Below are 19,901 nucleotides of genomic sequence, written 5' to 3'. Positions count from 1 at the left end.
GGTTAATATCTTGCCCAAGGATGTTTGACATGCAGACTAGGGGAAGCTAGGAATCGAACCACCAACCATCCGATCAGTAGATGACCTGCTCTACCGCCTGAGCTACAGCCACCCCAAAATGCTGTAAAAGTTAAAAGAAAAACACAGTTAAAAGTCCAAAAATGTATTTCTTGTCTGTGTGTGTGTGTCTGTGTGTGTGTGTGTGTGTGTTTAGGTGAATGAGACTTAGAAAGTACTTTGAGTGCTCAAATAGAGGAAAGAGGTGCAATATAAGTGTAAGTCCATTTACAAGCCAGATCTAACCACAAATTCCTACAGAGCTTTAAATCTGTACAATTTCAGCACCTTATCTGCCTGTGGTCACTTTAGGTCTTTGGACTGTCGAATGTTTTTCCTATACTGCTAAAGAAAACACACACAAGCACTGGGAAAAAATACAAACTTCACGCAGAACGCTTCAATCTAAGAACCTTGTTGTTGTGAGGTGACAGTGCTCACCCCTGTCCCACCCATTCTAATTTTTTATTTTTTATTTCACAGGGTCTGTCTTTGCTTGCTAGTTCTCAGTTGCCTAAACATACCTGGGTACATACTGTTATGATACTACCCCGAGTCCAAAGCACAGACACAAAAGACGTGCACAGAGTTGCTGGAAATAGTGCAAACAGTTGTAATTGTGTCCTGTTTGTTTTCAAAATTTGCTGTGCTTTGTTGTGACCTGATGCTGTTTTCTGTCTATTTCTTTTACAGCTCTGGGGGATCATCAAACAGGGGTACAAATGCAAAGGTATAATTTCACTGGCTTCTTCTGTGAAGGTCTTCCAAGAAAACAAAAATGAATAGAGAGAAATAACAATTAGCCCCCTCTGAAATCATCATTGCTAAAAAATCCAACCTAACCTAAAGGGTTAGGTGCAAGATAAGTAAAAAAAAGCATGGTTTAAGGTCATCGTTAATAATGACTTACATAACCAACCTTATTTTTTTTAATGGTGAGGGCAGCCACTCTAGTTCTTTGTAACTTTAACCAGAATTTTAGAGGCGTCTTATAAATCAAATCAAGATTGTAAAGACAATGTGGCACAATCAAAAACTCAGAGTAGTGAAGCTTGATTTAGACATTTACAGCGAGTCTAGAGTCCGTTTGCGTCATAAGTTAATTTGCCCCTGAAGTATAATTCACACATAAGGTGAAGTGTTTCATCAACTATCATTCCTGTAGCCACAAATGTCAAACTTTATGCACTGAAATGGCTACAGGTGGGACACAAAAAGCAGTTATTACACACTATGCTGGTCTAAAATGCAAAATTGTATTTGGGTGGTGAGTCCTGTACAGTCCTGATTTATCCACGATCCTCTGAGGTGGACGTCCATTTGCAGAGAGAAAGAAATTTGACATTCACGTGATGTAGAGGCTAAATCAAGAGAAGGGTATGAGTTAGGCTGATGTGAGAATTTGTTGTTGCTGCCTATGAAGCTGCTGTTCCAACAACAAAGCAAGTTGATCTTCACATTAGAACTGCCAAACTGCCATGATACTATGGATACTTGAACACATTTGACTATATGCTTCTATTTTTGCTTTGCAGACTGTGGTGTTAACTGTCATAAACAATGCCGTGAGCTGCTGGTTCTGGCCTGTAGGAAGCTGATTCGCTCCGGCTCTCTGGGCAGCGTTTCTCCAGTCAGAGGAACTCACAGCTCACTGCCCAGCAGCCCCACGTTGCCTGCCTGTCAAGGTCATTTTTAGCTACTGCAAACACTGCATACACTCAAAAAAGTGAAAATGGGAGGTTATTACCTTTGCAAAAGTGTAACTTATAATTAGAACAAAATAATTTAATGTTTCTATGGTGCGTGCTTAGATCATATATGATCTGAACGAAATTCAACGACTTAACACTTGTTACATTTATTCTTGTTAAGATGACATGATACTATGTAGCAAGAGTTGTTAGTTGCCTGGAATTGTGATTTCAGAAGTCACGTAAGGTTTTAAACCACAGGAAAATCACTGGGGTTTTAGGAGGGAGAAAGCATACCCGAGCACTACTATAGTAAAAAAACTAATGCCTTTACCTTGTACATTTGATGCTTCAGCAGCTGCAACCAAGCCCAAATACCAGAGGTGTATCATGACACTATAAATAATTTGTTCACAGTCCTCTGTTTTGTGTTTCCTTTTTTTTTTCCAGATGAGGACGAGGTGTTTGAGTTCCCCGCTGTCACACCAGCAGTTCCAGCTCTCGACACTCAGTCCATCACCCTGATGACGGGCTCAGCCCAGAGAATCTCTGTGCGCCTGCAGAGAGCCACCATAAGCCAGGCTACCCAGACTGAACCACTGTGGCCTGAACATGCCTGGGAGGCGGCAGACAGTGGTGCTCACACCTTCCCCAAAATGAAATACAGGACTCACAGGAAAATGTCTAAAAACAAGGGTTTTGCCTGCTGGGAAAACCAGAGTGGCAGGCAGTACCAGGCAGGTTCTGCACCGCACTGCACTGGAAGCAGTGTAGACTCCCAGGAGAAGCCAGACGTCTCTGTAGAGCATGTACAGAACAGGGTTACACACAGAACAAAGGTAATGGAATAGATTATTTGTGGATTTTTATTCAAAAATCAAATTTTAGGCCGGAAGTGTTTCATTTGTAAAAGTCAAACCCCCAACAATTTGATGACCAGCAGAAGAAAACCTTTTTTTTTTAAATTATTTTTTGGATTTGTTGCGTCTTTATATAAATCAATTTGAATTCAAATGAATTTAATTTTTTTTAACAGGAAGAGACCTTGGTCAGCAGTCCGGTTGGGTTGCGAGTAAAAAGGAAAAAACAGTGCATAGAGAGACAAGACCAAAGTTAATGACATTCAGTAGTGACATGTAAACACATCAGCAGTGGAAAGAAGAGAGGGGCTCAGTGCATCCTGGGAAGTCAACCAGTGTAAACCAGTAATAACTAAGGCATGGTTCAGGGTCACCCAATTCAACTAAGCTGTCTGTCTCCTGAACCCAGACTGATGGCTCTGCTTCACATTCTACTTTTGATTCTTTTTGGATTAGATAACTTATTACTGTGTGACTTAGGACCAGTGTTGGTCAAGTTATTTGAAACAATTAGTTAACCATTACTGATTACTTCTCCAAAAAGTAATCCCATTACTTTACTGATTACTTATTATCAAATATAAGTAGTTACTTAGTTACTTTTCAAAAACATGATACACAACCTGAATACGTAATAAAGCAATAGACCTTTGAGCCATATTCTACTTTTTCTGCATAATCCATCATATAAAATTGAATCAAATGGAAAGCCTCTTTCTAAAATTTTTTATTTGTTTTAATCTTTCAATTTTATGCACATTGCATTAAGCAAAAATTTTAATTATATGCAACAATCTTTGACTTGAAGAAATGTGTTTAACATTTAAACCTATGTTCTGCATATTCAATGATATAAAATATAATAATGTTTTGTGTTTACACTCGCTCTTTCAAATAGATGCAAGTAAAACACAGCAGGAAATAAATAAAATCATTCAGCAGCACTGAGTCCTGTCGCTCTTAAATCTATGTTCACCTGTTTAGCAGGAGTGAGGCGGGTGGAGGTTTGCTTGAAAACTAAAAGTAATGTAAGTACATCCATGCTTTAAATGCTGCATGGATGTACTCTCTCCCACATTCCATATCATTGTTGATCTGCACACCCTTACGTCATTGTCATGAGACACTTTCACAAACAAAATAACGACAATTTAGTAACGCAGTAAGGCAGCTTACGGGAAAGTAACAGTAATCTAATTATAGTGTGCGATAGTAATCCCTTACGTTATTCGTCACTTGAAAAAAGTAATCGGATTATAGTAACGCATTACTGCCCATCTCTGGTCTTTAGTTAAAATAAATAAAAAGTAAATAAATTGATGCCACCAACCCAAACACACATGTCTCTCCTCTTTCTTCCACTCCAGAACAGCTGACTCGGTTACAGTGGTGAGAAGCACTCGTGGAGATCCAGAAAGCCCCTAGTCGCTAAGACCAGGAGCTTCAGGGGGATATTCTTGGCTTTCTGAGGTCCCCCTTCAAAAACATGGAGTCATCATGTCCTCTCAAGACTTCAGCACAATACAGACAGAGCGACATAGAGCTGAAGTCAGGGAGAAGAGCTCTATAACATACAGTGTTTTAGCTCCAGGCAGAAAGACACAAGATGAAGGTTTTTCCTTATGGATTGTTGGCCAGTTGCTTTACATCGTCGCGCTTTCAAATGGAGCTCAGGAAGAATGTGAACAGAAATGATCTGGTGTTGGATTTTAATAAAGAGATGCAGCATCAAGATCCTGATGTCACATGATCATAGCAAAGGGAATTTTTTGGATGTTTGTATGTGTAGATGGAAATAAAAGGAAACAGAACCTGAATGTAAAGGGAAACCAACAGAACATTTAGCACAAAGACTCATGAAACAGCATTTCTATAGTGACAGCTGCAGAGCGGCCCACCTTAATTTGATCTTGCAGGGTTTTTTTCAGCAAAACAAATGCTGCAGACAACCTCAATCATTCTGTTGTGATCTCTCTCTCTCCCATCATTGATCTTTTATCAAAGATGATAAAAGCATTTTTTACAAATGCTGTACACCATCAAGTGTGGAAGGTTTCATAAATATGCGTTGTGCTTTGTTTTTTCCTATTTTTCTGTGTCAAAACAAATAAAAAGTACATATTTATGCAATGTCATGCCATTTTGTCTTTGCAATCTGAAGGGATGTTTTTCATTGTAATTTGATGTTTCCACTGACTTTAAAGTTAAATCATGTGTCTGATTTTGAGCCTGGCAGTGCAAGGTGCAGTCAGTCACACCCACTAACTAAGTTAGCTATTGCTACATCAACTTTAGTCATGCTGTTGTTTGTGAGGTCCTGTTGGGAAGCCTGAAGCTGAGCATTTTTATCATCACCATCCTGGTCTTTATAGGACATGACAAGCGAGGGGTGGATCTGACGTAGAAATCAAGAAACAATGTATGCTGTGGTGCTTAAACAGTGTAATATTCAAAAATATATATTAAATATACTAAAGAGAAAGTGATCACTGTGCAACTCCTAGCAGAGTTCTGTCACATAAAAGCTTTATTGCTCCTGTAAATGAGTGCCATCTTGTGGCCACATTTGGTAATGTTTCTGGAAACTAGCTTTACTATGAGCCAGTGACGATTATTTCTAATGGTAAATGGCCTGTATTTATATAGCGCTTTACTAGTCCCTAAGGACCCCAAAGCGCTTTACATATCCAGTCACCCACCCATTCACACACACATTCACACACTGGTGATGGCAGCTACATTGTAGCCACAGCCGCCCTGGGGCGCACTGACAGAGGCTTTAAGGTTGTATAGTGCAGATGCAGGCACTGTGGGGTTACCCTTATCAGTGCAGAGGCTGCAGCACTTGTAAACAATCATCCAGTTATTACTATTATTATGATAAACTGTTAGATCTGTTACTACTCCTTCAATGAGAGGTCTGGACCTTGACCAGGCGTTACCACTACAGTTCTTTGATTCTTTTCTTTGTCAACCATTCTACTGTAGGTATGATGGTGTGCTTGAGAAGTAAACAGTGCAGTCAATATATTTGGTACAACTGCGGTAACAAACAGTTTTATTAATAATATAAATGTTTTTTAAAATGCAAGTAATAAAAACATCCATTAGTTCTAGTAAAAATAAAGAGTGGACAGGCAGAGGTTGCAACATAGTGTAGGTCACTATTGAAGCTGCTATAAGTGATTACACAACAGGATGTCCTGGTGGCAAGACAGGACCAGTTCACCTTTTTTTAAATAATTTTTTTCCCGTTTACTCACTATTATTGTTGTTGTTGTTGTTGAATGAATAATTCATTTTCTGTCTTCATTTTCTTTTTTTACAGCCCCATTTTTAGCCCTACAAAGTAACATTCTGATATCCAGAAATATACCAATCAGGAAACCCCTGGAGTAGTGAAACATCTGATTCACTAGGCCGACTTCATGACAGGATCTCCAACCACTGAGAGCAATGTAAACAAGGATGCTTTGCATGATGTTCATGGTCTGTTCGCCTTGTAATTGGAAGGTTGCTGGTTCGAGCCCCGGCTCGGACAGTCTTGGTCGTTGTGTCCTTGGGCAAGACACTTCACCTACCGCCTTCTGGTGTTGGCCAGAGGGGCCGATGGCGCGACATGGCAGCCTCGCTTCTGTCAGTCTGCCCCAGGGCAGCTGTGACTACAACTGTAGCTGCCTCCACCAGTGTGTGAATGTGAGAGTGAATGGGTGGATGACTGGGTGTGTAAAGCGCTTTGGGGTCCCTAGGCGGGACTAGTAAAAGCGCTATACAAATACAGGCCATTTACCATCGATGAAGGTCTGGAGTCCAGCTCAGAGCTGGCAGACCTCAGTCTAAGGACAATAAAGATGGTGTCAAACTTTGGAAATCACCAACCACCTTACTCAGACTAATATTGTTGATTTGAACACTGCCACCTCAAGCTTCCCTTTCAACTTCTCGGGGTTGTTATTTATCTTTTCAGATCCTTCCAGCAAATGTCTTCTTCTATTATTAATACTGGCACCTAATTACATCATCTAATTAAATTCTGTAATTACACACAGATCTATTTATGTGTATCAGTATTTCTGTATGAGTGCATGGGTACGTGTATATATAGATAACACTATGCATGAATATACATATATTAGTAAAGGTATGTGAGCAAAATTGCATCCACATTTGCATCTGTGTAGATGAACATATCAGGCTCATCACAGTTGAGATTTCAATTCAATTTTTCTCCCATCCAGGACGAGCTGTTTATAGCTTTTCCTGTTACCCTTGTATGTCCTCGTCTTGTGCTACTGTTGTAAAAACTAAACAAAAACAAAGTAAGCTAAATATACTATGGGAGCAGTAATTAGGCCTTGGTTACAATATAAAGTGTAACCAAAATCAATTACGTAGTATTATTATAACCATAAAAATATCACATTTTCTGTGGTCGGCAATTATCAGAAGCCCAATTCCACACACCTGCAAATCTGTGATTCCTGAGAAAGTGCTTGGTCCAGCTCCAACCAAGAACGTGTAGAATCCTTTAACACACTCACTTTACTGCAGCAAGTGTGAAAGCATTTAGGTTGGACAAAACCCAGAGTATAGCTACCAACGGTACATTTACTACACTTCACACATCTGTCCTGAATGTGCCTCCATTTTTGAACAAGAGGAAGTGACCTACTGTGCATGTACAATTTTATTTACATTGCAAACACCTCATGTGTCCAAAGACAGCAAAGTCATGTCCAAAATCATATGAAGCTGAACAGACATCAGATCGGAAAGAAATGAAAGGAACTTGTGTGGGTCAGTCTTTTTCTGCAATCACCTGCAGTGAAGTGACAATGAAATTAAAGAATTTGGAGCTTTTTGTCACTGCTGTTTATTGCACTGTATGTTTTAATGCAGTTAGTACTAAACTGAAATTAGACCACACAAATCCACTGTTGGCTTAATAAAATCTTTATAAAGAACAAAGCTAATCTCACAAAGTATCTCAGAGATTTCGTTTTTGACAAATCATTGTAATAAAAGACATGAACAGATCCACAGGAAACAATTTAAAAGTATCCATAACTCATTGAGCACACTGTCAAAGGCTGACGAGGTGCATGCAAGCTACCTGGATTTCATCCTAATCATTTCAAATTTTACTTTTTAAACAAATGGAGACCATAAGTACAAATGCTATAGAGTAAAGCAACATTTCCCAGTGTGACTGATGAGTCTCAGAGTGTCTCAGGTGTCGCCCAGTAACCTACACAGAAGGTTCACTGTGGCTGCAGCACTTATTCAACAGAATAAGTAACAAGGTATTAGTCTTCAGGCGTAAGGTCAAACAGATGTTTATTAAAAAATAAAAATAAAAACTACAAAAAACCCAAAATGGGAAAAAAAAAAAAAAAAAAAAAAAAAAAAAAGCACACAGAGCCTAATGCATTCATAACACAACAAAAACTCATCCTTTGGCTTCTGATCAGTGGGCGATAACTGCTAACGGGATCGCAGTGAGAAGGCAAACCACAGTGCACATATACATCTATAAAAACAAAATGTGTTGTTGAAAGCCCCTTTCTGGCTTGCTTTTACAAATTAAACATGCAGCCATGTGATATGGTACGATTACAGCATATCGTCATCATCTCCTCCTCCGTACATGTCGGCCAGTTTCTTGAAGCGAGGGCCCCATTCATTGAGGCAGTCATAGTTCTGGTCTCCACTGCTTGAAGAGTTCAAAGAGGAGAGACTTCCTGCATCAGAACCACCTCCCTCATAGTCAAACACCAGCAGGGAGTCATAAGGGGGTGCTGTTGGGTCGTTGTCTGCAGCCTTCAGATTCTGTTGGAGGAAATTTTACACAACTTACTTCAATTACCTCACATGGAGCACAATAACGTAACAGAATAATAAACGTGACCATTATCAAAGCACAGACATGATGTACTCTTAGCCAAAACATCCATCTTCTGCCACTTGTCTGGGAGCAAGTCAATTAAACAACTCCCTCTTTTTCTTCTCTTAAAATAAATAAATTAAGATTCCCGTCACCATGACTGCTCCAGTCATGGCTCCCAAAGTAATGCCATCCAGCTTATGTCTAAGATTTTAGAGCAGGTCACCTACCAATCGGAAGGTTGGTACACTGCAGACCAAATATCCTTGAGCAAGATACTAACATGTGTGATAACATTAGACAAAAAGCAATGAAAATGTATGCACTCCCTTCAAATGACATAAGTGCTTCCATGAGGCAGTAAGAGCTGCTTAGGTTCCCATTTTCTGTAATACTGTGGTCAATGTTATCAAATGATGCACTGAATTCACACCTCAGTACCACATTTCATTAAGTTTTAAGGAGCTTTAGAATCTCACTCACATCTTCAATGAAGTTGCCAATCTCCTCGGGGTTGGCAGGCCGTGGCCGGTACTGAGGAGCAGGCATGAAGTTTGGCACCACTTCATTCCTTAACACATCGGGCCGGTTGTCCAGGCCACGGTGGAGAACACTCAGGTCATAATCCTGAAAGGCGATTTAATGATGCATTATTACATGGAATATTTTTGCTGTACTTCTGCAATCCACTCTCTTCATCCACTTAGCCCATTGTCTACTCAAACTTTTCTATCAGTAAAAAGCCTGGGTCAAATCACTGAAATGGAACAAATTTGATCAGCCTTTTTAAACATTTCATCTCAAAAAGAAAATCTCAGGTTTTCTGTTCCTGAGACTTGTGTGTGTGCAGCTTTGATTAATGTGTAATCAGAATGAGTGTCCATTTACCTGATCATCCTCGCCACCTCCTTCTTCATCGTAGTAATAGACGTTGTCTCTGACACCATCATCCAGCAGGAGTGGCTCCTTTTTCTCCCTTTTCCTCTGTTTTGTAAACAGCAGCACTAGCAGCAACAGCGCTGAACACAGAGCACAACGTTTAGCACACAGTAACCAACCAAATCCTACTTAGCTGGGAAAGAAAAGAGATGCACCGTCCTGAGACTACAGATGTGTGACTCACCGAGCAGCAGGATGGCTCCAAGTATTCCAAGGATAAGGGGCAGGTTGCTGGCAGCTGCACCATAGCGTCCTGGACCTGAGCATGCAGTGAAGTCTGTGCCCCTGCAGTCACACACTTTAGCTGTGATGATGTTGTCCTGCCCCAAGCCATGTTTGTCTGCCACTGTCAGTATAACACTGTACTCTCCACTGGGCAGCTCAGCGGCTAAATTCAAGATGATGCCCGTTTCTGAAATAAGACAGCAGATATTTTACTTAATAATTCTGTGTTGATGGATTTGCTTTGTCTCACTTTCACCTAGCTTTACCACCTCTTCAAAGCCACGTTGCACCAATTACTCTAATCTCAATGTTCAGTGGTGAACACTGAATCATGTCCGACCTAAACAATCCTGACATTTGCAAATCACATGTTAGCAGGAAAAATACATATTTTGGTTTCTGAACCAAAATATTTAAAAGTCTGGCCATCTTATCAGTTTGTACTTGTCACATGTTAGCAGTGTACATACTGGTGTCGTTCATCCTAGCGGTCCAGTTGGTCTTTGACATGCCCTGTAAAGACACCGAGTAGGGAGGTCCAAATTCTGGTCCGTCTTTATCTGTTACTGACAGCAGCTGAGGAGCTGGATCCTTGTTGCACACCTGAGGAAACAAAGTCACAGTGAAGCTTTCCTTCATGCTGATGACCATCCTGTAGTTGGAAATCTTACAAACACACCCATCCTGCACCACAATTAGACAAGTTCAACACAAAACGATTCTTGAGCTATTGGAAATAAGACACACCTTGATTTCACGCTCTTCAATAAATGGAGCATTGTCATTGACATCTTCCAGCTGAATGATCAGAGTACCAGTTCCTGTAGCCGGGACAGCATCTGGTAACAGAACAAACATCAGGAGAACATTTATTACAACGATATTTCACTTTATTGAAGAAACCCAAGTTCATAGTAATGCACACAGACTTTCCTCTAGACCTCTGATCCTCATAACTGGCACTTAGCTTTTAAAACAAAGATTTGAGGGCTAAAACTAATGGCTAAGATCAAATTAATTACTGAATTACTAATTATTAAATTTTTCAAATTAAGGGTTGCAATGTTATTAGTTGGGAATGTCCCAGGAAAGGCCGTTTGTGCTGGAATTTGAAAAAAAGATTCCATCATTCAGTGATCAGTCTGTGCAACATAGGATTTCTTGTCCTGCAACTTTATCGGGACATTATACAGGCTAGTCCAACTTATCCAATTTAACAAGTGTTCCTCCATAACTTTTCAGAAATGGGAATTTTATTAAAAGTTATAAATTGTAATAGTCTTAACTGCCACCTACCATTATCATAGGCACCAATGGTTGCAGTGTATCTGTTGTTTGTGACAAAGATACCCTCTCTGTCCATGGACGCTCTCACTTTAATAAGACCTGTGTCCTTGTCCACGTTCAGCCAGCCTGCTGGGTCAGTCAATATTTTGTACCTGTACAAGACAGTCACAGAAAAGATGGTAATACTGTGCAGGCAGGATGATTAGAATTAGCATGTTCCACAATGTGATACAGTGGAACCCCGACTTACGAAATTAATTCGTTCCCGAGGGTCTTTTGAAAGTCGAAAGTCGAAGCACCCATCGCGCGTTTTGACTGAGGCGATGCTGAACAATAGGCTATAGGCTAATTGCTAACCAGAACAACAATACGTCGTTCAAGTGGAACAGCGAAGCGCAAGTATGGAAGCCAAGGGGTTGTCACATGAATCGGAAGGCATTGTGTGTGGGCTCAGCCAATCAGAGCCAGTGGATTTCGTTACTCAGGCATTTTGCCATAACACGGGCAAAAATATTGCCGTTCAGTGCCTTCGTAACTTGAATTTTTCGTGAAACGGGGTATTGGTAAGTCGGGGGTTCCACTGTATTTGATTTTGAACATCCTCCGCTTTCTCCTCAGGCTAAATACACGGTGCAAGAATTAAACACATTAACTGTTACAGGGTTCTCACATCATTTAAAAATACTGGTGGCCACTAGGTACCATCCATCAGCCTCCTAGTAGATGCAGCTATGGTAGGAATTTGAATGTCCTAAGTTGCCTCATTCTTGGGTTATCGGATTCACAAACTTTGGTGTCCACAGCGCCTGTCCAGCAGGGTGGTGACAATACCCAATGAGCTTTTTACAACTAAGGAGTTAAAAAAAGCTTTAAGACCTTAATGATACAAATTAATTAATTAACTGTATTTGGGTCTTTTATAAGCCTAATATTCTATTATGGTATACAGCTATTCAGTGTTTTATCGCTATAGACAGTATTCTGTAATTATATCTGCCACACATGAGGACAGTGAATCAATTTTGACCATCAAACAGAACAAGGAATCTAAAACATTTATCTAAGACATTTATCTATAAGGAAATTTAATATTTGCAGCACTTATGAGGTCAGTGATACATTCTCTTTAGCAGTAGAAAGTCTCTCCCCCACCCCCCGACTTACGAGACTGTCTGCTTGCGTGCAGTGTCTGGGTCTGAAGCAGTGTACTGCACCACGGCTTCATCCACAGCAAGGTCCTCTGGTTTTACCACAAGAAGCTCCTTTGGATCAAATATTGGAGCTTCATTCACATCTCTCACATTCACCACCACTGTGGCGGTAGAAGTGACCACAGAAACACCAGGAGCAAAAGGAATCTCATTCTCCACTGAAACCAACAGAGTGTGCTTGCTGGCCCTCTCGAAGTCCAGCTCCTGGTTGGAAGGAAGAGAGGAGAAAGAAAAACACACACACAAAATAATTACTTTGATTCCATCACATCTTAAATGAATAGTGTTTAATGTCATTACACTTTATGGGTGTTTATTAAAACTGAAGAATGTACACATATATCACTCACTCACACACACACTTGTGAGGATACATGAAATCACAAAAATGCTGCCATCAAATGACACAATTATCTTCCAATATTATGAATGAATTCCTGATTTTCTTCCTACCTTTGCAGTAGAAAGGATTCCTTCATGTTTGTTAGTTCCTGTTTTTACAGTGAAAAGTCCATCAGGATCACCACTGACGATCTTGAACTTGGCGTTCCAGGCTGGAGTTTGTGGTTCATCCTCATCTGTTACCATCATCCTAACCACCACAACATCCTTTTTGTTTTCATCAACTGTTGCAGTATACTGTGAGAAAATAAAGGATGAGTCAGAAATCACAGCAGTGAAAACAGATCTAAAGCCTCCTAACTAGGAACGGCGAATAATGGCCTCATTTTGTAGTCTGTGTCATTATATTAGGTTCATTACTTAATGCAAGTCTACAACTGTGGAGTCCATAAATTTAATTCGCTATGCATGTGGTAAAATATTGTTTTTAACTGCATTTGTACATTTCCCATGTGCTGTCAAAGACTGGGTTTTTGCTGTGTCAGAATGTGTGAGTGCAACATTAATAATGCAGTTAGATACAGGATGAATGTTCTGCTTTAACAGTGTGAAAAAGCAGCAGTTAAACAGGAAGTTTCCAGTTACTTCATACTTACTGAGCTCTGAGTGAAGACTGGAGCGTTGTCATTGCTGTCCGTCACCGTGAGGATGACTTTGGTTTGTCCAGTTAACCCTTCTCCTGCCATATCTGCTGCTTGCACTGTCAGAGTGTACTGTGGATATTTCTGGTAAGATACAGACATCAGCTCATCAACAGGAAGGAAGAAACACTGACATCGGTTTACAGACTGTAACAAAGCCTTCAGACGGACTAAAGCTCTTCATCTATGAAGGCCGATTCTGCTGAAAAGCTGAAGCTAAACTCATTTAATATTTTGCTTATGACAAACATGATGCTGTTGAGAGCCTTGGTCAAACTGTTAGAATAAAGTATTTCTTGACCATTTGGCACGAGGCTGTTTGTTGAAACTGACTTCACAGAGCAACAAAGAGGTTTATGATGCTGCACCAGAAACAGCTCTGATCTCCTGTAGTCTGGACAAACTATTTATACTTGGCGAATAGTTTGTCAGACTAGTCTGTGTCTTCCATGCAGAGGTATGACACAAACCAGAAATGTAGACAGAAACTAACTATACTTTAGAGGCTGTGTCTAGTTTTACTGTCAAAAAAAAAAAAAAAACCCACCATGTTTTTTTTGCAGCACCCTCTTTGTGACTGATTTCTAGCAGTGACAGGCAGACTACTGATCCTGATTCATTACAAAATGTTTTTTCAGCCCTTAGGTGTAAAAGGACACTTGTGTTTGAAATGTGTTTAACAGGTCTTACCTCTCTATCCAGTCCTCTACCAGTGATTCTGATGCTTCCAGTAATTGGGTTGATTTCAAACATGTTGTCAGTGGGCAGCGGTGGGTCCTGGTTCAGAATACGATAGCGGAGCTCTGAGTTGTCAGTATTTGGCTCATCGTTGTCTTTGGCCTCAACCTTAACCACCTCCGTCCCTGGAGTGGAGGAAATAAAAAAGAAGTTCCTGAAGGTCTTCACACTGCTTCATTTACAAGATTTACTAAATAAAATTGACTTAATGCAAACGTCTGCTAATTTCCTTCTAACCCAAATCCTTTTCTGGTGCTTTAGGTGTCATTCTGATTTTCTTTAAATCTCTGGGTATCTTGAAATTCATTAAATATAGTGGATAAGTATTAGAAACACGAACAAAAGCAAAGAAAACTACCCAAGTCCAGAGGCAATAAGGTTTCTATACATACCGATGGCCGTGGCCTCAGCAACATCGGCGTTGTACTCCACCGTAAAATAAGGTTTGTTGTCGTTCTGGTCGATCACAATGACTATAATCTCCATGGGATCCTCAGCTTGTCCTGCTCCGTCAACCATAGCATGTGCTTCAAACTACACAGGCAGAAGATTTTAAGTTTATACACACACACACACACACACACACACAGGATCAAAATGCAATCATCAAGTACACACATGGAAAAACATTTGGACAGAGTGAGGATGATTACCGTGTAACTGGGTATTTCCTCTCTGTCGAGTGGTTGTGTTACATACAGATTGCCCGTTTCTCTGTCCATTGTGAAACGATCAACAGGAGGCAGATCAGCTCCAGGACCAGTGATGCTGTAAAAGAGCTTCTTTTTTTTATCGTCACTAGAGCGGATCTGGAAAAACAAACAAAAACAAATGAAAAACACAACAGGACTAATTAAGATCACTCTCACCATCTAAAGTAACTGTTAAATAGTAAAGAGGCTGTGCATTAGACTCAAATTCAAGAGATTTCTGGTTATTTTGATATATAGAGCAGAAGGACTCCTTGTGATCTCAAATCAAAAAGATTGTTAGATTCTCTAAGCATTTTGGGCACACTATAATTACTCATTGTAAATAATCTGAGTTATTAGCGTAGTGTTATCGTCAACCAATTTACTCCAGTTTTAGTTAATTTTGTGTGTCACTGTTGCCAAGTTCAAAACACTCCATACCGCAGGATTAAGACCCTATAGTATTAGAAAGAAATCACAACAATCAGCTGATCTCCATGAGTAAACACTTGTCACCGTGAGAAAGCAAACTCCCTTTTAACTAGAGAAATGTCCAACAGAACCAGGTTCAAGGACAGGGAGCCATCTGCCACAAATTGTTGGGGAGTGAAAGTTAGGAGTAGTGAGAGATGGGACAAATTTTAGCATTTATAAATTTAAAAAATAAAAACAATTATACCTAAGAGACAAATACATCTTTCACTTGGCACTTAAGTATCAACTTTTCTGACTGCCAACAACATATAGATCTTTACTTGTGCCTTTACACTTCACTTGCGTTACTCTAAAGTTAACTGATAGTCATACTAAGAATTACTTATGACATCCAAGAAAAAAAATTAAAATAAAATAAAAAAAGACATGCGGACTGCAGAGGAAACAACAGCGAGATCCTATGCAGAAATAAACATTTAAAATGCAGTTTATTGTCAAATTAACCACAAGGTCATTCAGTTCACCTTACCTGAGCTACTTTCAGGGGATAGGTTCCTCTCTTATTCTCAGTAACACTGAGCGGAGGAATAACCCAGTCCCTTTTCCTCCTCCTCAGCCCTCCACCAGACTTGGGAAATTGCAGAACGGGCACTTGTGGCTCAGCGGCATTCTGGAAGAACATACAGACAGCTTTTTTAGCAAGAGCTTGGATAGAACACCACTCAGAACTTAATTAAACTATGAGGAGGAGCACAGACGTTCTCAGAATGAGTTTTAAATTATTTTCAGACTATGATGGGTCTGTGTCTGTCCAGAGTTAACATCAGTTTCAACATCTTAGCCATGAAGGCCAATGAGGCATTATCGTGTCCTACCAAGCAGGACATGTTGATACTCAAGTTTGTGAATCTGATAAATTATATGTAGCCTCACGAGTTAAGTTGCCATCTGTTGTATCTACTAAAAGTGTCAGAAACAGGCATTTTGCATGTATCGATTCCAAATGTACTTTTCATTCATGCCCCATTAAACGGTGTCTCTAAACCCACCTCTGTGTTGTTAATAGAGTCCACTTCAGTACTGTGATGCTGAATGTTGAAGTTTGTGTGGGCTCCATGGTGGTGCTTTCCACGGTGATGCTCAGGGTGAACGACACTGACTGGAACTGTTATTTTGTGACCATGAGAGTCCCAGGAGTGGATGAAGAAGTTCCGGTGTCCTTTATGAAGAACAACCTCTCTGTTTACCTGGAAGGTAAATAAATAAATATATATATATATATATATATATATATATATATATATATATATATATATATATATATATATATATATATATATATACACACACACACACAAAACCTTTAACAGAAATACAACATGCATTCGTTAGACTAAGTCCTCACAAATCTTACTTCAATATCTTCTTTTCTAAACTAACCCCAACTTTGCTGTCAGGTCTGTCAACTCTACTTACCGTTAATGTACCATCTGCCTTTACAGTAAAGCGACTGTCATCAGTGCTGAAAAGAATTACTGTGCGCTCTGTGCAGTCAGTGAAGCCCACTGGGAAAGGATAGGAAAGAGTTAATCATTATGAATGTGGTACATATAGTGAAAAATCTGGCAAGTTTTTTGTATTCAAAGAAAAGCGACAGACACCACTCCCTCTTCCTTAACAAAAGCAGCATAAGTGACTGCAAGATGACTAAATGGTTTTTAGCTCTGACAGTAGCAACACTCAGTCAGGTTAACATTATTTACTTTTAACAAAGACGTCAAAACCACACACACACACAGACACACGTTTTATTTGAAGTACGTACACATTCTCATACAACCATCAACCTCAGTTTGACGGTTTAAATTGGTAAAAATATTAATAAAATTTGGCGTTTACCTCAGGTTGTCATTTCAAAAAGCAGCAAAATTGCCAGTGCAGAACAGATTTTTTCTGGTTTCCAGTAAAGACAACATAACTACACAACACCTCACTTCCCACACCTTTCAGGGGACCATGCTTATGAAAATTACATATTGACAACGTAATGTTAATCCATTCTTCATTCCTTTCATTTACTTTAAGACTTAACATAAATTGTTAAATTTCTGCGATTGGTAATTCATTTTTAGGATACAAGAAAGAAGAGGGGGGGATAAACAGCCTTGACTTGAACTAAAACAATTCATAGAATTGTCTAAACCTACGTATTCTTAGACAACAGCCTATTAATATAAAACTATCAAGACATGCAGTCAAACTAAAGCAGTATTGGAAGAGGAAAAGGTTGTATTAATGCATCTGTAATAACCATAGGCCAAGAAAGCTAAAACAATGTTTATATTTTAGTAGGGTTGGAACCATCAATCATTTCGAACCAACTATTCTACCCATTATTCACTGCTCCTTATAGAAGTATTGTGGAGTAAGTGTTTGGTTCACTACAGCCTTTTCTCATTACTGCCTACTCAACTTGATTTTTAGGTTGCAGTACTTTTGGCACCTACTCTAGGGCCCTGTTGGCATCTACTCTTAATGACATTTTACTGAATTGTATTGAAAAAGGACAGAAACTGACATATGATGCCCAGATATAGATTTCTGCAATATTTTCCTAAATAAACAAGGTAAAGCTGTACATACATTTACACAGCGTTTTAATCTGATTATCATAAATTGCTTGTGTCTTAAAAACCCCCATCAAAGTGGGTAATTCAGTAGAGACCATTGATAAAGAAACGAATATTCACGCTAAAGCAAACATGCATAACCACAACCCATTTAAAAAAACAAAAAAACAAAAACTGTTTAAGTCTGTTTATAAGAAGCTTTTAAAAACCTTTCAGTTAACTGAAATCAAAGAAAACAGTTCCTTTTTTAGAGTTTCACTTGAATAGCAAAGCCTGTAAAACAGGTTCGGGGATACTGCTCTGACCAGCAGGTAAAAGTAACAGAATCAGAGTGAGAGCAGGCTGAGACATGTTTGGGTTTCAACTAAGAACAATGTGCCCAGCTAATCTGCTGAAGGCCATCTGGGCTGGAGGAGTCCTTTACAACAGCAGAGTTGTTCCATGTAGGGCTGCAACTCAGGTCTAAACCCTCCGACAGTTTCATACAAACAAATCTGTAATGTGAAATGATACTAGACAATAGAAACAAATACCCAAAAATAATTTCATTTAGATTATGACTAAGAGTAACGCACCATCCAGGCAGAAAACATTAACATCCAAATCAAACACGTTTAAAAACACCCATGTACGAGCCTACACTGGGTTGCTCTTACCTTTGCCCAGCCTCATGCCCGGCCTCAGATGTTCCCTGGACACTCTGAAAACCAGCAGCTCTGACTCAAATCCAGGCACACATGTTGGCCTGTTAGCTCTCTCTAGTGCTGACACCTAGGAGAGGAGCAACAGTTTCAGTTAGACGTACAATAAAACTTCAGGCTTATAAGAGTTCGAAACTGAATAACTACATGTTTTTAAAAAAAAAAAAAATCAAAAACTTGAAATGTTTTCAGCATTGAAAGGTCAGGATTTTAGGTTTTTCCTTAAACTGAACAACGTGCAGCTTTGAGCTGTTGTTCAGAAAATGCCTTGGCAAAGCATTGCGCTGCTTAATATACACAGTTTAAACACTAAATAAAGAACAAAATAACTGTCACTTTAAATACTAATGAAAATGTGTCTAACGCCCCGTGTAATTATATGAATGAATTGAAATTGTGCCTGTAAGCCAAATGACTTTATTTCATTTTAAAATCCCAAAAACGATATTACTTGGATGATAGTCCTTTTTCTCTTTTACATTAATGAATCTTTTTACAAGTGCTTCTCGATATGTGTAAGCGAAACAGACTGGAGTGAACAAAGCTGAAACCACAACTCTGAACTGGAAATTAACCTGCAGACAACGTCATGAGCGGAATCAGGGCGAGGCTCGCTCACAACCTCGAACTCTTCGAGGCGGAAGGGTATGAAAAGAAAAAGAAAGACGGCCTAAACCTCCGCGTGTGTTCTGCGGTTTCGACACTGTTTTAAAATACTTTTTTTTTTTTTTAAATATTTGTTGCAGATTGCTCTGCGGAGAAAGCTGCTACACACAATAAGGATTTTAGACCCCCACAAGTTCGTTTGGCCCACTAGTCCCAGCAAGTACCATAGCTGATAAAAGCATTTCTTTATTAAAATCGAAGGCTACTTCACGCATAAAGAGGTGCCGAAATTATTCCGCGAAGAAAAGAAAGAAAGACTGCTTGTGAGATACCCGGTGTTGTCCAGTTCAATCAAATAAGTAACAGGATTAACCGACATTTATTTTTTGTGACTCAAAGTAGAAGGGACAGTGAGAGAATTGAGCACCGATGGCAAAATATTAACCAAAAGAGGAAGTCTCACCTGGAAAACGACGATTAAAGCACCAAAAACCGCGAACAATGCGGTCCCCATTTGTCTAAGTCGTATTTTTAGTATTCCTCTCGAGTACACAGCCAAAAACGAAAAGAATCCTAAATATATTCCTCTTTGAACTCGCTTCTTGGCGTCTTCCTGTTGTGCCCTGAAGGTAGTTTCTGTAACTGAGACTCGACTCTGCAAGGCGCTCTTTCAGGTACTTTCAGCACATGACGTCAGCTTACAGGTGCGCAGGTTCCGTGTTCCTAATATGGTCATCCCAGCCCGTCACACCTGAAGTGACAGGAACAAGTAGTTTCTGTTCATAAATAATAAATAGAGACACAGCGGATAGTAGCAGCGGACAGCGTTATTATCAGCAATGATCTGAGTCTGAGTTCAGTCAGCCACATTCGGGAGCTCTCAGTCTCATTTCCTCTTACTG

General features: G+C 39.6%; 2 protein-coding genes across 3 annotated transcripts in view; one reads left to right on the top strand and one right to left on the bottom strand.

The window, feature by feature from the left end:
- Positions 1 to 4,207, top strand: part of rasgrp3 (RAS guanyl releasing protein 3 (calcium and DAG-regulated)) — a 33,888-nt gene extending 29,681 nt beyond the window's left edge. The window contains exons 14-17 of the mRNA XM_085369604.1: positions 751 to 787; positions 1,593 to 1,742; positions 2,199 to 2,587; positions 3,976 to 4,207. Of these exons, the coding sequence (XP_085225730.1) occupies positions 751 to 787; positions 1,593 to 1,742; positions 2,199 to 2,587; positions 3,976 to 3,984 (585 nt within the window). The 3' untranslated portion in view covers positions 3,985 to 4,207. The remainder of the gene's footprint in view (positions 1 to 750; positions 788 to 1,592; positions 1,743 to 2,198; positions 2,588 to 3,975) is intronic.
- Positions 4,208 to 8,040: 3,833 nt separating this feature from the next.
- LOC146620414 (cadherin-1-like) lies at positions 8,041 to 19,626 on the bottom strand. 2 transcript variants are annotated; one of them, XM_085368949.1, is made up of 18 exons: positions 19,463 to 19,626; positions 18,349 to 18,463; positions 16,539 to 16,627; positions 16,112 to 16,309; positions 15,592 to 15,732; positions 14,589 to 14,744; positions 14,328 to 14,469; positions 13,888 to 14,060; positions 13,153 to 13,281; positions 12,608 to 12,793; positions 12,108 to 12,358; positions 10,953 to 11,095; positions 10,404 to 10,495; positions 10,127 to 10,259; positions 9,616 to 9,843; positions 9,381 to 9,511; positions 8,976 to 9,119; positions 8,041 to 8,437 (listed from the first exon to the last, which is right to left on the bottom strand). In XM_085368949.1, exons 1-18 carry the CDS (start codon positions 19,511 to 19,513, stop codon positions 8,222 to 8,224), a joined length of 2,718 nt encoding a protein of 905 aa, XP_085225075.1. In that variant the 5' UTR covers positions 19,514 to 19,626; the 3' UTR covers positions 8,041 to 8,221. The 2 variants fall into 2 exon arrangements, with proteins under 2 accessions (XP_085225075.1, XP_085225076.1); XM_085368950.1 differs by lacking the exons at positions 8,041 to 8,437; positions 8,976 to 9,119; positions 10,127 to 10,259; positions 10,404 to 10,495 and having other exon boundaries at positions 9,386 to 9,511; positions 9,616 to 9,690; positions 10,949 to 11,095.
- Positions 19,627 to 19,901: the final 275 nt, after the last annotated feature.

Source organism: Diplotaxodon limnothrissa, linkage group LG13, assembly GCF_057381915.1.
Source record: "Diplotaxodon limnothrissa isolate DT_005_m linkage group LG13, D_limnothrissa_male_GT1.1, whole genome shotgun sequence".
NCBI classification, from domain to species: domain Eukaryota; kingdom Metazoa; phylum Chordata; class Actinopteri; order Cichliformes; family Cichlidae; genus Diplotaxodon; species Diplotaxodon limnothrissa.
Note: the sequence above shows the minus strand (reverse complement) of the source record. Positions and strands in the feature narration are given on the sequence as shown.

Coding starts and splice junctions, on each gene's coding strand:
- LOC146620414 (XM_085368949.1), bottom strand. CDS start 19,513: ATGGGGACCGCATTGTTCGCGGTTTTTGGTGCTTTAATCGTCGTTTTC. Junction 11,096..12,107: donor GCACGCAAGCAGACAGTCTC/GTAAGTCGGGGG, acceptor TGTCTTGTACAG/GTACAAAATATTGACTGACC. Junction 10,260..10,403: donor TTGAAGAGCGTGAAATCAAG/GTGTGTCTTATT, acceptor TTGTTTCCTCAG/GTGTGCAACAAGGATCCAGC.